This window comes from Coregonus clupeaformis, chromosome 15 (assembly GCF_020615455.1).
Source record: "Coregonus clupeaformis isolate EN_2021a chromosome 15, ASM2061545v1, whole genome shotgun sequence".
Taxonomy (NCBI): domain Eukaryota; kingdom Metazoa; phylum Chordata; class Actinopteri; order Salmoniformes; family Salmonidae; genus Coregonus; species Coregonus clupeaformis.
The window spans coordinates 48,491,336-48,508,965 of record NC_059206.1 but is presented as its reverse complement, the minus strand read 5'-3'; the positions used below and the strand labels follow the sequence as shown (position 1 = coordinate 48,508,965).

The 17,630-nt window shown below is 46.3% G+C and overlaps 1 protein-coding gene across 1 annotated transcript in view; it reads left to right on the top strand.

Moving 5' to 3' along the window:
- Window positions 1-2,262: 2,262 nt before the first annotated feature.
- LOC121582814 (proline-rich protein 36) overlaps window positions 2,263-17,630 on the top strand; it is a 60,614-nt gene continuing 45,246 nt past the window's right edge. Inside the window, exons 1-2 of the mRNA XM_041898931.2 lie at window positions 2,263-3,114; window positions 11,995-15,871. Of these exons, the coding sequence (XP_041754865.2) occupies window positions 13,056-15,871 (2,816 nt within the window). The 5' untranslated portion in view covers window positions 2,263-3,114; window positions 11,995-13,055. The remainder of the gene's footprint in view (window positions 3,115-11,994; window positions 15,872-17,630) is intronic.

Below are 17,630 nucleotides of genomic sequence, written 5' to 3'. Positions count from 1 at the left end.
TTAAAACCCTGGCGCCCACGATCCACAAGTTACCCCGTGCCAAGACTAGGCCTATGATATTGGCTTTCACAAACTATTCCTTTGCCCATTTTCTCCCCCCCTTCTATTGGTTTAGCTTTGTTTCTCATCTCATTTGACCTCCCGTTCTGTCCCGTTCTGCCCTGAGAAAGTAATTATGAGATACAATCGTACAGAAACCCAGAAGTTACCGATTTATCAAAGCAGCTTAAGATATCTGTGACAATGATCCTTCTTAGACCACGTCTCTGTGACATAGAAGATGAGGTGCGTTCTGGGAAGCCACGCTCTTAAGAGTCCAGCAAATGACCGTCTGTGGTGCTAGTCCATCATGCTTTACGTTCGCAAATAGCGAAATAATACAACCTCTTCAGGTAATGGCTACGGTTAGATCCTCCCATTAGACAATGTCCCCGATTCTACAAGACTGCATTAGGAGATGATTGATGACTTGATCTGAGTCGGCACTAAAGGCTTCTGCTTAAAATTCGCTTTTGTAGCCGGCCAGACGTGACTTGCTTGATTAATGAACGCCAGAACTAGTTGTGTTCCTCCGTTGGCTCCCGTGGACCCTGTGAAAACAGGATCTGATTGGCTGCCCCGCCCAGCCCGTTTGGATTAGCGTGATAAATAATAATTACAGTTCCTGGTCTCGCCCCTAGAGGACGGATGGCTATTGATTTATAGAGGGATCACGGCTCAACACTTCACAATGGTTCTGTATAAGTAAACAACTGTTCACACTTCTAGATGTGTTTAATGAATTGAGGGACATGACTACTGTCAGGGCCTGTTTTTACTTAATAACTGTCTCATATCCACCGAGGATGAGTTCCAGGAGTTTCATGTTAATTAAGTATTAGTGGCTGTCATCTTCTCCCCACCTCCACCGTTGACACTTATACACGTATTTACCATAGCCCATAATGTTATTCATAGTCTTTGGTGGATCTTTAATCAATGAGCCTGTTTTTCCTCTGCCGTTTCAATTGTACTTTTGAGGCTGAAAGTAGAGCAACTGAGCAATAATAGGAGGTACAGAGAGAGAGAGCGATGAGATAAGACAAGATAAGTAATCAGGGTTGATAAAATGGGATGAGATCTGTCAACCCTCCTTCACTCCCCTCTGCCCCCCCCCCAGGCATTTACCTTATCTCTCCATCCCCCCAGCCAGCCCCACTATACTAGGTGGTTGACACTAGCCTGAGGTGATAAGTACTGCAGGAATGATGATACAGTCGCAACAATACAAGAAGAAAATTGCCTGAATCAATTGGTTCTAGTCAATGGACTACATCATATACTCTCTTTCATGTAAAACAGAGAGAGAGAGAGAGCAACAACCTGAGCGTGACAGAATTAAACAACATATTAGATGTATTCACAGTGCACTTCTTAATTTGCACACAAACACACACATACAGGGAATGTGAAAATGTGTGTGGCAGTGCAGTCACACACGTACACATAGAGTACACACACACACACAAAGAAATACACACATGCGCACACACACGTGCACACAAGAACGCACACACACACACACACAAAGACCTCGGCATAAATTGCCCAAAAAAAAGGCCAAATTAATCTATGAATCATCACTGGGATAAAACTGCTTATACAGTAGTTTTTTCTGATTAACATCAAGGTGATTTGGAACATATTTCTACTGTAGATACTGTATCCATACAGAACAGCTGTTTAACCTTCTATTTTAACCATGTGTATGGCTATGAATAGAATTCTAGGGAATCTATTTCTAGGGGAATATTTCTATGGTGCTTTACCCATATGCACTCTCTCCATTGTTCCCCTCATCATGATTCTCTGGTTGTGCTTCTTCTGTTCATATTATGAGCAACATAAATCTGTCTGTTCTCATCCCTCTTCTCTGCTCCCCCTCTCTGCCCTTCTTCCAGCCCTCCACAGCTGACACTGGTGTCCGGTTATACCTCCTTCCTTTTTCCCACCTCACACACCAGGGTTCCCCCACCCCCACCTCCCTCTCTCCCTCTCTCTCTATCCCCATCCCCTAGTGACTCCCCGTTCCCTCTCTGTCCATTGGTTCCGCCCCCTAGATCACTTCACTCCTTCACTCGGCTCTCTCCCTCGCTCCCTCTCTCAGCAGCTGTACATACTCTGCTTTTTAATTAGACAGAGAGACACACACAAGCTCCACCTTCTCCTGCCTCCTACTCTCTCTCCCCATCCCTCACTCCACCCTCTCTCCCTCCCTCCCTCTCTCTTCCTTTCTCCCTCCCTCCACTGACAAGGATACAAGACGTGTGCGGCGTCACTGAGAGGGAAAGAGAGGTCAGAGAGGGAGAGAGAAAGAGAGCGATCGAGAGAAAGAGAGAGGGAGTCAGAAAGAGAGGGAGCGAACTGAACGGAGCATCTAAGAGGATAATTGCCTGTTTGTTCACTGTGTCTCTAGTCCTGCTCTCCCTCCCATTCTGTCTCACACACATGCCTGCACACACACTCTCAGACACACACACACACACACACACACACGCTGACAGTCACCTGCAAAGCCACAGTGCTCAGGCTGGGAGATGAAGAGGCTCACAGTTGAGGAGATGAATTTGGGGAAAAGAGAGTGAAACAGAGGGCACAGCAGAGGAAGAGAGAGAGATAGAGAGAGAGAGAGAGAGAGAGAGAGAGAGAGGGACAGATGGAGTACTCACTGATTATACTAGGGAACGGAGGAACAGAGCACACCAAGCAGCAGTGAAAGAGAGGAGTGAAAGAAAGAAAGGAAGAAAAAACTGGAGCGATGTGAAAATGAAAGAATACCAAGGAACAACAAACAGCGAGGAGGAAAGAAGAGAAGAAGAAGAAGCATATGAGTGAAACAGAAAAGTGAAGAGAAGAAGAGGTGGTGTGTATGACTCCTCTGTTCAGTGTCCTGAAGGATATACCGAGCATCACTTTACTTCTACCCAAACAGCCCACAACAGAGGGAGAGGAAGACTAGTCCCAAGAGAGGAGGACTAGTCCCATGAGAGGAGAAAAAAAAAAGATAATCGGAGGGCAGGTGTAAAAGAGTGAGATAAGGGATACATGCTCTTGGTTGGTGCAGTGGATTAACTGGTGAGTAATTGGTTTCTACTTGTTTTGACATGTTTATCCTTCTCTTCCTTTCTACTCAGGTGTGTAACCTTATCACAACCATGGTTAGAATTGACTGGGAGAAAAAGCTGTGGTGTGTGTGTTCTGTGTGTGTGTGTATGTGTGAGCGTGTGCTTGCTTGTGTGTGTGTGGTTGAGTGCATATGCTTCTGTGTGCGTGTATTTGTGTGTGTATGTTTGAGCGTGCGCTTGCATGTGTGTGTAGGTGCTCATGCTTGTGTGTGTGTGTTTGAGTGCATATGCATGTGCGTGTGTGCGTGTTGGGATGTGCTTTACAGCAGGTGTGGGAGTTGTGTGTGAGAATGCGCATCTTTATGAGCAGCTTTAAAGACCAAGGGGCTTAAATTGGGTCGTCAGAGATGCAGGTTTGCAGATTGAAGCAGAATGCTATCAGTGCATATTTCCAATGAGTAAGAATGTGTGGGATTGTACGTCACAGGAGGCTGGTGGCACCTTAATAGGGGAGAACGGGCTCGTGGTAATAGCTGGAGTGTATGGATGAGATGAGAGCACGAGTGTACACTGTGTGCCTCATGCGATACATGCCTTTGTGTGTGTACTGTATGTTACCTTTTTTTTTACAGTGTGTGTTGTCATTGCACTCATATGGTAAATAGAGTACATAGGTTACACAGGTTTTTTTTTTTCATGTTAACAATATCATGCTCACACTCACTCAAACATGAACATGCTCGTTCGCACACACCAACATACACCACACCACACCACACCACACCACACCACACCACACCACACCACACCACACCACACCACACCACACCACACCACACCACACCACACCACACCACACCACACCACACCACACCACACCACACCACACCACACCACACCTGGGGCAGCAGGTAGCTTAGTGGTTAAGAGCATTGTGCCAGTAATCAAAAGGTCGCTTGTTCTAATCCCCAAGCTGACTAGGTGAAAAAACTGTTGATGTGCCCTTGAGCAAGGCACTTAACCCTAATTGCTCTGGATAAGAGCGTTTGCTAAATGACTAAAATGTACACTACTCTACACTCTTACCCCCTTGCTTCGTCTTTGTAGAAACACTGTGCTGTTAGCGCTGTCTGTCAACCTGCTCCTTGTCTTTTTCCTCTCACGTTTATCTCATCACTGTGCATTTCTAGGGGCCAGTTTAGGCTCCGTGCCAGAAATGTAACCTTGCTGTTTCCGCCATCTCACCATCTCTCTCTGTCTCTACCTCCCTGTCTCTTCCTTTAGATATCTCGCTTCATCCACTTCACCCATCCCTTACGCTCCCTTCATTTCTCCATCTCTTTCATACTCAACCTTTCTTTCTCCCCGGTTATACATCTCTACCTTCTTGCCCTTTGTGCTGTTGTCTATGCCCAATCATGTTTGTACCATGTTTTGTGCTGCTACCATGTTGTGCTGCTGCCATGTTGTGTTGCTACCATGTTGTTGTCATGTTGTGTTGCTACCATGCTGTGTTGTCATGTGTTGCTGCCATGCTATGTTGTTGTCTTAGGTCTCTCTTTAGTGTTGTGGTGTCTCTCTTGTCGTGTGTTTTGTCCTAAATATATATATTTGTTATTCCAGCCCCGTCCCCGCAGGAGGCTTTTTGCCTTTTGGTAGGCCGTCATTGTAAATAAGAATTTGTTCTTAACTGACTTGCCTAGTTAATTAAAGGTTAAATAAAAATAAAATAAAATACATCCCCTTCATTTTGAGGATGTGGTGTCAACTTACTCTGTAAAATAAGGGTTAGATTAAAGTGATGGTCTGATAGCCCAACCATCCAACTTTATTGTCCAGGTGTCTTAGATGTGATCAGGATGAGCTTTCCTATTACTGGAATACAGTGATGTGCTCTTGGGACATTGGGCCAGACAGGGACATTGCAGCACAACAGCTTGCCAGCCCTCAGAAGGACTCCCTAGGGAGTGTATGTACATAGTGTGCCATGGCCTGGACAGTGTAGCCCTATCACCTGTTCCCATGCTATTCAGCCCTTTGAAACTACGCCACCGCAACCACCTGGCATGGGTCACAAAATGTGACTTTACTTCCTTAATTTTCCCACTTGGGAGACATATCAGTGGAAAACAGGACTGATCCAGTGGGTGAAATTTGGCACGAGGCCATGACGACGTAATATTCTGGTTGTACGTTTTTTAGTTGAGAAGACATTAAATAACCAGATTACAACTAAACAGTCTCTGTTGCTGCCAGATAAAAACATATTTTTTCATGATGCCATCAAGGTACCCAGATTACAACCAGATAAAGACATATTTTTCAGGTTGCTAAAAAGAATTTCACAAAATAAAATTTTCCAACTAGTGTACAACTTGACCACAACGTAAAAATTATAATAATTGCAACGAGTTTGCCAGCTGTTGAACGTCTCATATTGTTGATCCCCTTGAATTAGCTTCCTGAAGATGGTAATGTGGTATCACTGGCACTTCTCACTGACCTAAGAGAGCAAGCTGCTGTCCTACATCCTTCTCTGGTGGTGGATTTGGGTCAAGATAGCACAGACGGAACAAATCATTTATGACACTCATTGGAAAAGTTGTGAGTAATCCGGCTAGCGGCTAACTTCAAACTGGGAGGTAGTTTGTTGAAAATTGAGATAGCCTGGAGTCATGAATAACCTTGCCTTAAACCCAAAGACTCACTCAGCCTCAAGGAGGTAATACCCAGGCTTTTTCTTCGGAATCCAACACAGATTTGTGGTGCACTGAAGACTTTGGTTTAATATGCTAGCGGTAACATTAGCTAGCTAGCAGCAGGATTAGCTGTAACCTAGCTAGCCACGAAGTAATAAGCTAATAAGCGCAAATGCACTAACGAGCAAACCTGCTGATTCAATTTGCTGGTCATTAATGTACAGTGATTGTCTTATCTTTTTGTCTAATAATGATAAAATACATATTTTATTAATAGCCTATAGATCCTCAAAGCTCTTTCCAGGCAGTCAAAAAAAACAGAAAAACAACAACATTATGATCTCAGCAAGCTTTCACAACATCTAACAGACCATGCAGTAGGCTCAAAGTATACATCCTTAACTGTTACGTTGCTATAGCCGATGGCTATCCAGCTTTAGATTTGTATTGTAATGTGATCTGGCACCTGTGAAAACATATTGTTCTGTGAATGGCTATCTGAACTACAGTCGTGGTCAAAAGTTTTGAGAATGACACAAATATTGGTCTTCACAAAGTTCGCTGCTTCAGTGTTATGAGATATTTTTGTCAGATGTTACTATGGTATACTGAAGTATAATTACAAGCATTCCATAAGTGTCAAAGGCTTTTATTGACAATTACATTAAGTTTATGCAAAGAGTCAATATTTGCAGTGTTGACCCTTCTTTTTCAAGACCTCTGCAATCCGCCCTGGCATGCTGTCAATTAACTTCTGGGCCACATCCTGACTGATGGCAGCCCATTCTTGCATAATCAATGCTTGGAGTATGTCAGAATTTGTGGGGTTTTGTTTGTCCACCCGCCTCTTGAGGATCGACCACAAGTTCTCAATGGGATTAAGGTCTGGGGAGTTTCCTGGCCATGGACCCAAAATGTCGATGTTTTGTTCCCCGAGCCACTTAGTTATCACTTTTGCCTTATGGCAAGGTGCTCCATCATACTGGAAAAGGCATTGGTTGTCACCAAACTGTTCTTGGATGGTTGGGAGAAGTTGCTCTCGGAGGATGTGTTGGTACCATTCGTTATTCATGGCTGTGTTCTTAGGCAAAATTGTGAGTGAGTCCACTCACTTGGCTGAGAAGCAACCCCACACATGAATGGTCTCAGGATGCTTTACTGTTGGCATGACACAGGACTGATGGTAGCGCTGTCTTCTCCAGACAAGGTGTTTTCCGGATGCCCCAAACAATCGGAAAGGGGATTCATCAGAGAAAATGACTTTACCCCAGTCCTCAGCAGTCCAATCCCTGTACCTTTTGCAGAATATCTGTCTGCCCCTGATGTTTTTCCTGGAGAGAAGTGGCTTCTTTGCTGCCCTTCTTGACACCAGGTCATCCTCCAAAAGTCTTCACCTCACTGTGCGTGCAGATGCACTCACACCTGCCTGCTGCTATTCCTGAGCAAGCTCTGCACTGGTGGTGCCCCGATCCCGCAGCTGAATCAACTTTAGGAGACGGTCCTGGCGCTTGCTGGACTTTCTTGGGTGCCCTGACGCCTTCTTCACAACAATTGAACCTCTCTCCTTGAAGTTCTTGATGATCCGATAAATGGTTGATTTAGGTGCAATCTTACTAGCAGCAATATCCTTGCCTGTGAAGCCCTTTTTGTGCAAAGCAATGATGACGGCACGCATTTCCTTGCAGGTAACCATGGTTAACAGAGGAAGAACAATGATTTCAAGCACCACCCTCCTTTTAAAGCTTCCAGTCTGTTATTCTAACTCAATCAGCATGACAGAGTGATCTCCAGTCTCGTCAACACTCTCACCTGTGTTAATGAGAGAATCATTGACATGATGGCAGCTGGTACTTTTGTGGCAGGTCTGAAATGCAGTGGAAATGTTTTTTTGGGATTAAGTTCATTTTCATGGCAAAGAGGGACTTTGCAATTAATTGCAATTCATCTGATCACTCTTCATGACATTCTGGAGTATATGCAAATTGCCATCATCAAAATTGAGGCAGCAGACTTTGTGAAAATTAGTATTTGTGTCATTCTCAAAACTTTTGACCACGACTGTATGTGCGTATGGGGTCATGTCCTGTCAGCCTACTTATTAGAGGGTTGGGCTCAGCTCTAGCCTGGAGTCTTATTTAGTCTTGTTCACTGTACCACAGCTAATATGTTACACACAGTCCCAACTACATCTACTGAAGGATTTATGGAATATATTTGATCTATTCTCGATGGGCTGATATGTGTGTGTTTGTACATGTGTGTTTCCTGGGTCATTATAAAACGTAATGAAATATTTTCCCACGAGAAACTTCTGTAGCGAGAACCTTAATCTACTTCATAAATTACAGCTATGAACACACGTAATGCAATATGCACCTACCTAGAGGCTGCTCCTAGGAGGTGTGTACCGAATTGGACTCTCTCCCTTTCTCCTCTCACACAACATTAAACACACCACTATTACCTCTGTTCTGCCTGCCCACAGAAATATAACCACAGGATAAAGCATCACTATTGCTTTGTGCCTTGCTGTATATATTGTTCAGTCAGCTCACCGCTCTAAAATCCAATCCCCTTGGCTGTGCAGGTATCTCTTCACTCTCTCCCCTGGCTCCGAGGACCAATAACTGATCAAATACCTTTTCTTAGTTCCTCTCCAGTTCCTCCTTTAACACCCTGATACGCTGATGTTCCTGATCTACCACTTCACTGAACCCTAACCATGACATTTCCCCTCCTCCCCTGAGAGGGGGTCCCTCCCTCCCTCCCTCCCTCTACCACAGCTATGTGTCTCATGATCTTTCTCTCCTTCTCTTCTCTCTCTAAATATATCCATCCATGTGTACCTACCTCCCCCACCCCCCACCCTCTACCCCTTCCCCTGTTGGTGCCTGTGCGTGTACACAGTCATGTCGGATAAAGTTAGCCATGCCCAGACAATCCAATCTGACATGCCTTTACATAACAATTCAATCTGCAGCACTCTGCCTGCCTCCCCCTCAACAAACACACACACAAACACACACAGAGCGCAAAACTCCAAGGTGCTTTATTGGCATAATGTGTAACATCACGAGAAATCAAATATGTGATATATAATACAAGACTTAGCCTCCATCTCCTATTTATCACTGTTATATCCTGTATATATGTATCATTGGTCTCTCAATGTCAACATGGCTAAGTAAGCACAGAGATCAAACATGACGTTATTCCGTTGCACACCTTCACTTCTCATGCCTGCTGATTTATCTGTTGTCTGTCAATAAAGCTTAACATGGAAATGTCACATGAGGAAAGGCTGGGCCTCAGCCCCAAGAGTGTGCCGAGCATTAAGAAGCACTGGATTCATTAAACCGTCTGCGTAAATCTTGATCTCAGGGCAGTTTGCAGACTGAGTGGGAGGAGAGAAAGGGAGAGATGGAGAAAGAGAGAGGGGGTGGGAAGACAGAGGGTGCAGAGGAGGGAGAGAGATAGGAAGGGAGATGGAGAGGGGGAGAGGAGAGAGAGAGAAAGAAAGGGAGAGGGTGGATGGGAGTTTAAAAAAGGAAAAAAGGGGTGGTAGATGAAAGAAAGATAAGGAGCGGGTGGAATTGGGTTGACATGGAGGAGAATGAGAGGAGGGTAATGGTCCTGCAACGAGTGGAACTTGGGAAATCTGTCAGGGTGAAGGGTGAAAGGAAAACACTCTTCATTTTACATTTTAGTCATTTAGCAGACGCTCTTATCCAGAGCGCTTTCTTGGAGAAAGGGAAGATTGAGGAGAGAGAGAGAAAAATTGAGTTTGGAAGAGGAGAAGGAGAAATGGGGAGGATGACTATCAAGGTTAAGAAATAGTGTTGATAAGATTTTGACCATAAAGAGGAAGAAAATACAGCTGTATTATAGACACCACTGAGTTACAGTATTTCAAGGTTGCAATGATCGTGTTTCATTCATAAAGGCGCGTCCACATTTAGCACGATAATATATAATAATTATAATAACAATAAGTGTCATTTAGCAGACACTTCTATCCAAATTGACTTATGCATTATTTACATATGAGTGGTCCCGGGAATCGAACCCACTATCCTGGAGTTGCAAGTGCCATGCTTGACTATCTGATCTATAGCACAATAACTAATACAACAAACATCATTATAATTCAAGCGAATGACTGTCTGTCCTCCCACTACATTGTTTCAATGTTGCGATGATCATTAATCATTTACACTGAACAAAAAATATAAATAACATGCAATTTCAAATATTTTACTGCGTTACAGTTCATATAAGGAAATCAGTCAATTGAAATAAATAAATTAGGCCCTAATATATAGATTTCACATGGCTGGGAATACAGATATGCATCTGTTGGTCACAGATACCTTAACAATAAGGTAGGGGCGTGGATCAGAAAACCAGTCAATATCTGGTGTGACAACCATTTGCCTCATGCAGCGCGACACATCTCCTTAACATAGAGTTGGTCAGGCTGTTGATTGCAATTGGCATGCTGACTGCAGGAGTGTCCACCAGAGCTGTTGCCAGAGAATTTTATTGAACAACGTTGACATCAGCAAACCGCTCGCCCACACGACGCCATGCACGCTGTCTGCCATCTGCCCGGTACAGTTGAAACCGGGATTCATCCATGAAGAGCACACTTCTCCAGCGTGCCAGTGGCCATCGAAGGTGAACATTTGCCCACTGAAGTCGGTTATGACACCGAACTGCAGTTAGGTCAAGTCCCTGGTGAGGACAACGAGCACGCAGATGAGCTTCCCTGAGGCGGTTTCTGACAGTTTGTGCAGAAATCCTTCGGTTGTGCAAACCCACAGTTTCATCAGCTGTCTGGGTGGCTGGTCTCTGACGATCCCGCAGGTGAAGAAGCCGGATGTGGAAGTCCTGGTCTGCGGTTGTGAGGCCAGTTGGACGTACTGCCAAATTCTCTAAAACTACGTTGGAGGCGGCTTATGGTAGAGGATTGAACATTCAATTCTCTGGCAACAGCTCTGGTGGACATTCCTGCAGTCAGCATGCTAATTAACGCTCCCTCAAAACTGCACATTGTAGAGTGGCCTTTTATTGTCAGCCAGCATTAGATGCACCTGTGTAATGATCATGCTGTTTAATCAGCTTCTTGATATGCCACACCTGTCAGGTGAATGGATTATCTTGGCAAAGGAGAAATGCTCACTAACAGGGATGTAAACAAATTTGTGTACAACATTTGAGAGAATGAAACTTTTGGTGCGTTTGGAAAATTTCCTGGATCTTTCATTTCAGCTCATGAAACATGGGACCAACACTTTTCATGTTGCATTTATATTTTTGTTACATCTAGCACGATAACTATAATAACAAAATAATTCTAATTCAAGTGAATGACTGTGTCCCCACTACAGTGTGTTTCAAAGCAGCAACGAGGATGTATCATCATTAGCAAGTCTGATACACGCTCCTCAGTGAGTCACATTTAAGCAGATCATCGGTACACAGATCCACACTGCAGCGATAACATGGAAGTAAAAAATGATGAAATCCTGTGGTTTCCACATCCACTAACTAATACACATCTGTGCAGGAGCCCACGGTTCCTTCCCCATCCCCTCCCTGGGCCCGTCGAGCGTGACTGTAATTATAATTAATCCTAATAATCATGTTTTTAAAAGGTTGACGGCTGTGACAAAGATGTTCCTCCTTTAAAAAAGAAACAAGATACAAACAAAGTGAACGTAAATAACAGTGATGGCCCCTGGGGTCCCTATTCCCTAAATAACCTCTGAGCTGTGAGGCAACACTAATTGTCTCTGGCTCCACAGAGAGACTGTCAGACCACAGGCCTGCATCTTGTCACAAAGCATCTTGTTACGGCAGGACACTTGTCGATCACTGAAAGTATATGTCTGTATATCTATTATTTTTGCTCTTCTCTCTATCTGTCTTGTTCTGTTTCTCTCTCTCACACACTCTCTCTGTCGATGCTCCCTCATTCTGTCTTGCTCTCCTTTCCATTACTTATCTTAAACACATGTCATTTCCCCGTCTCTCTGTTGACCCTGCTCTTATGAATTTTTAACAACTGGCTACCTTATTATAAACTTCATTCTTATGAGGTGCATCTCATTATCTTCCACAGGAAATGTGATGACAACAATATGAAGACTAATTCTCTCTATCTCTCTCTCTCTCTCTGGTCACCTCAGGAACCTGGGCTATTCTGTTATCCTGCACAATGAGTGGAAGATGAGTCACTGAGAAGAGGTACTGGAAGAGAGAGAGAGAGAGAGAAAAGGAGAGAACGTGAGCGACGAAGATAGACCATTATGGGGAGTCACACAGTGCTGTTCCACATCTTACCAATCCATTCTTCTTCCAGCCCCGTGGGACAATGCTAAGCGGGCTGGAAGGGCCAGCCTGTAGATTAGGTGATGGGAAGGATGGACAATGTGTATTCAGAGGAGCTGTGCCTATTCTCCGGTAGATACCATGCCCCCGTCACAATTCCATCTCCTGGGATATTATTAGAGGTACGTTGGAGCTGAGTGCATCCAGGAGTCATGCAACATAATGCCCTGTTCTCACGCTCACCTCTCTCTTCTGGGTCTTCTGACTTATTTAATGTGAAATACATGTCCTCTTTTAGATGTAGATTTTGTATGAGGGAGATCTGAGCCACACTTTAAGTTGGCACTTGCTCCCATGTTTAATGTGCTGACATTATTATACTTTAACTCCTCATTATAAGGAAATCAGGAAGCTGAGTGGACTATATTCTAAATAAATTAAGTTCTGTGGACTATGAGAATCTGGGTCACCCTGAAGACTTACTTTTTGACGTTAAAGCTCAGGTTACTGTTCTCTCTATCCGTAGTCTGAGCAAAGTACAGACCTTTTGGCTTTGGTGACATTTCTCAGGAAGTCAGATAGCCAGAGAAACATACACACACACTTGAGAAAGGACCAGTCCCTTGGAGTGCTGCAGAAGGGGGATGGCAGGACGGACGGCACTGCAGTGTGACATTTATCTCGAATCATCTCCATGATCACTCAAACCAACAAGCTACAGCTGTCTCCCCTGATCTGCTTGGTGATGGAATACAATACATGTATCCCATTGTCATAGAGAATAAACTAATAGTCAACAGACAAATTGCATTGAGATAGAATAGACTTACTCCCTACTCTCTGACAGAAGATTTTATCACATCAAACGGCCTGCAGGGACTGTGGATGTCGGGGGGAAGAACAAGACGCCACAGGAGACATGGTGAGCATAGAGCCGAATCACTTGCTCACTGGCCAACACACCAACAGCAAGACCGCCGACAAGCTGCCTGGCGCCATGACCGTGCGCTCCGTGCTGCTCAACCGCGACTCACCAGACATCGAGAGCCGCCTCAAGCGCCGCCGCAACCGCACCCACCAGGTCCGCTTCAAAGACCTGGAGGATGGTGTAGGCGACGGGACCACTGGCGCTGGAGCTGGAACGAAGGGCCACCAGAGGATTGCTGCTGAGTGTAACAGCCCCCACCCCCTCCGGAAGAACACACCCACGAGCCCCATGGCCCCCCAGGGATGGCTAACAGAGAGGTCAGTGGGGGGCAAGGTGTCCTCCAACCAGGCCTCGGTAGTGGGGGCTGTCAGAGGGGACATGGCAGACACTATTGAGGTAGTGGCAGCGTTTTTGGCTCGGGCGCCCCCTCACCCGCTCACCCCGGGGCCCACGCGCCGCTGCTGGGCACCACCACCATCACCCCCACGGCCTTGCTCCCTCACACTACCCCTCTCCCGGAGGCAGTGCGCTAGCATGGCCATCCAGACCTCCTCCTGCCTCCAGAAGCCCAAGCTTCCGGCGCACTCGGCCATCAGCACGCGCAGCCGAAATGTGGGGGACTCGGTGTGGGTGAATGGGGATGACGAACAGGACAATAAACAGGATGAGTACTACACTACCCACAACCATGTTTCAGAACCTGCATCTATAGATGGAAACGGCCCTGGGTCTAAGGCTAAACAGGGATTGGTGGACCAACCCCGGTGCCTCAGGACTAGCGAGGCTAACGATGAGGCTAACGCTAGCTCCACTGCTGTTGGAAATCACATGGACTCTTCCAGGCATGACTCTTCTTCTTCCCCTCCCCCAGTTCGGCTTCGGCACACTGCAGAGCCTTGCTACTGCGATTCTGTGACCTGTGGGAGGGAGGGATCTAAACGCCAGGGGAGTGCAACTCCGTCCCAAGTGAGGAGGAGAAGGCGCATGAACCGTGGTATCAGTGACCCAGGGAGGGAGGTGTCCTACTGTACCACTCCCACACAGACAGACAGTCCCTGTGTCTCCCCTCCTAACACCCCACCTCCCTCAACTGTGCAGCCCTGCACCTCCCCACCTCCCTCGACTGTGGAACCCTCCTCCCTCCAAACTCAGACTGTGCCTCTATATGCTTCCTTACCTAAAACTGTGCCAACCTCCACCCATCCACATTGTGAAACACCACCACTGGTGGTTCTGCCTTGCGCCCCCCCACCCCTGTCCATCTGTACATATCCCCCGAAAAAATCTGTGCTTCCTCCAACTGTGCTTCCATCTAAAGCTCAAACCACTCCACCGCTCACTACACAAACTGAAACTGTCCCACCCTGTACCTCCCTGATTCAAATCAAACTAACATGCACCACCACAACTACAACCACAGCCTCAATTCCAAATTGTCCCACCCCACCACCAACTCCAACGATAGCCCCCTATACAGCCCCTAATTGCCATGACCCAAAACCAACTCCTGTTCTAGCCCCCTACACTGCCCCAACTTGCCCCAATCCAACACCAACTACAACTCTAGCCCCCTCCACTGCCCCAACTTTCCCCACCCCAAATCCAACTCTAGCCCCCTACACAGCCCCAACTTGCCCCACCCCAACACCAACTCCAAATATAGCCCCCTGCACCATCCTAACACAAACTCCCCCACCCTGCTCTTCCTTAAATCAACCCATATCTCCACCTCCAAATGTGACATCATGCCACCCCCCAGCCCAAACTGCCCCTCCCTACATCTCCTTAATTCAGACCATACCACCTGGGAACCCCCCATGTCAGACCGTACCACCCTGCTCCTCCCAACCTCCAGTAGTACCTTCCTACTCCGCCCACATTCAACTAAAATACTGCTCCTCTCCCTCTCCCATTGTAAAAAGCTGCAACTCCCCGCCTCCAATGGTAAAATCCTACCATACACTTCCAACGGGCCCATCTTGTGCAACTCCAACGAAAACTGTGCCCCTCTACGCTTCCACGTTTCGGCCTGCGCCCCCCTACACCCCCCCACCTCAGGCCCAACACTGCAGCACTCAGGACAGCAGGGTGATAGAGTGGGAGTGTAGGGGGGAGAGGAGGATACTTCCACCACCACCCCCGCCCCCTCCCCCATACACCCCACGCAAAGAGGGGGTGAGTTGCACCCCAGGCTTGGCCCGCCAGTCGTCCCTGCTCAGGCGGGCGGGTGAGAAGGAGAGGTCAGGAAGATCAGGGTCACCCCTGCCCTGTCCTCAAGCCAGCTGTCTGAAACACAGAGCTCAAACACCCTTGGCGGTCCCTCTGAAAGGGAACCAGGGGGACCAGGGCTCCTCGCCCACCAAGGCCATCTCCAGACCCACCTGCCTGGGCCAGGCTCAGGCTCAGCTAGGGGCTCAGCTTGGGGCCCTCCATAAAATGCTCTGCTCTGGGACCAACACCCCCAACAGCCAGCAAGCTCTCCCCCCCGGCCAGTGCCTGTCCGGGGACCGTGGCTGCTCTGGCTCTGGAGGGGGCCCCATGGCCGGGCCCCTGACCTCCACCCAGGCCGACACCCTGAAGCAGGTGCAGGAGATCCTGGGGGGGCTGGTGTCGGGGGCCAGGAGTAAACTGGATCCGACCTGGGTGGCAGAGAAACTGATGGGCCCCAATGGTCCCCTGCACGACATCCGGAGCCTGCAGACCCAGCTGCACAGCATGGAGGGGGTCCTGGAGACCAGCCAGAACACTATCAAGGTCCTGCTGGACGTCATACAGGACCTGGAGAAGAAGGAGGCAGAGAGAGACGGGTGAGTGAGTCCCACTGAGCCATACAATTACAGTCAGCTACAATAATACATTGTTGTGCCAACACAGATTCGGCATTCATGAAAAACTCAGGACCATATTCATAATGCCTGCTTGGCATTGTTGTACAAAAATATATACAGTACCAGTCAAACACCTACTCATTCATGTGTTATTTCATATCTTTGATGTCTTCACTATTATTCTGCAACGTAGAAAATAGTAAAAATAAAGAAAACCCTTGAATGAGTAGGTGTGTCCAAACTTTTGACTGGTACTGTATAAATTAAAAAGAAGACAATGTAATAATTATATAAGCCTACTTGAATTCTGAAAATAACATTTGTATTCAAATCAAATCAAATTTTGTCACATACACGTGTTTAGCAGATGTTATAGCGGGTGTAGCGAAATGCTTGTGCTTCTAGCTCCGACAGTGCAGTAATATCTAACAAGTAATATCTAACAATTTCACAACATATACCCAATACACACAAAACTAGTAAGGAATGGGATTTAAGAATATATACATATATGGACAAGCAATGACAGAGCGGCATGGACTAATATACAGTAGAATATTATAGAATAGAATGCAGTATACAGTGGGGAAAAAAAGTATTTAGTCAGCCACCAATTGTGCAAGTTCTCCCACTTAAAAAGATGAGAGAGGCCTGTAATTTTCATCATAGGTACACGTCAACTATGACAGACAAAATGAGAAAAAGAAATCCAGAAAATCACATTGTAGGATTTTTAATGAATTTATTTGCAACTTATGGTGGAAAATAAGTATTTGGTCAATAACAAAAGTTTTGTCAATACTTTGTTATATACCCTTTGTTGGCAATGACACAGGTCAAACGTTTTCTGTAAGTCTTCACAAGGTTTTCACACACTGTTGCTGGTATTTTGGCCCATTCCTCCATGCAGATCTCCTCTAGAGCAGTGATGTTTTGGGGCTGTCGCTGGGCAACATGGACTTTCAACTCCCTCCAAAGATTTTCTATGGGGTTGAGATCTGGAGACTGGCTAGGCCACTCCAGGACCTTGAAATGCTTCTTACGAAGCCACTCCTTCGTTGCCCGGGCGGTGTGTTTGGGATCATTGTCATGCTGAAAGACCCAGGCACGTTTCATCTTCAATGCCCTTGCTGATGGAAGGAGGTTTTCACTCAAAATCTCACGATACATGGCCCCATTCATTCTTTCCTTTACACGGATCAGTCGTCCTGGTCCCTTTGCAGAAAAACAGCCCCAAAGCATGATGTTTCCACCCCCATGCTTCACAGTAGGTATGGTGTTCTTTGGATGCAACTCAGCATTCTTTGTCCTCCAAACACGACGAGTTGAGTTTTTACCAAAACGTTATATTTTGGTTTCATCTGACCATATGACATTCTCCCAATCCTCTTCTGGATCATCCAAATGCACTCTAGCAAACTTCAGACGGGCCTGGACATGTACTGGCTTAAGCAGGGGGACACGTCTTGCACTGCAGGATTTGAGTCCCTGGCGGCGTAGTGTGTTACTGATGGTAGGCTTTGTTACTTTGGTCCCAGCTCTCTGCAGGTCATTCACTAGGTCCCCCGTGTGGTTCTGGGATTTTTGCTCACCGTTCTTGTGATCATTTTGACCCCACGGGGTGAGATCTTGCGTGGAGCCCCAGATCGAGGGAGATTATCAGTGGTCTTGTATGTCTTCCATTTCCTAATAATTGCTCCCACAGTTGATTTCTTCAAACCAAGCTGCTTACCTATTG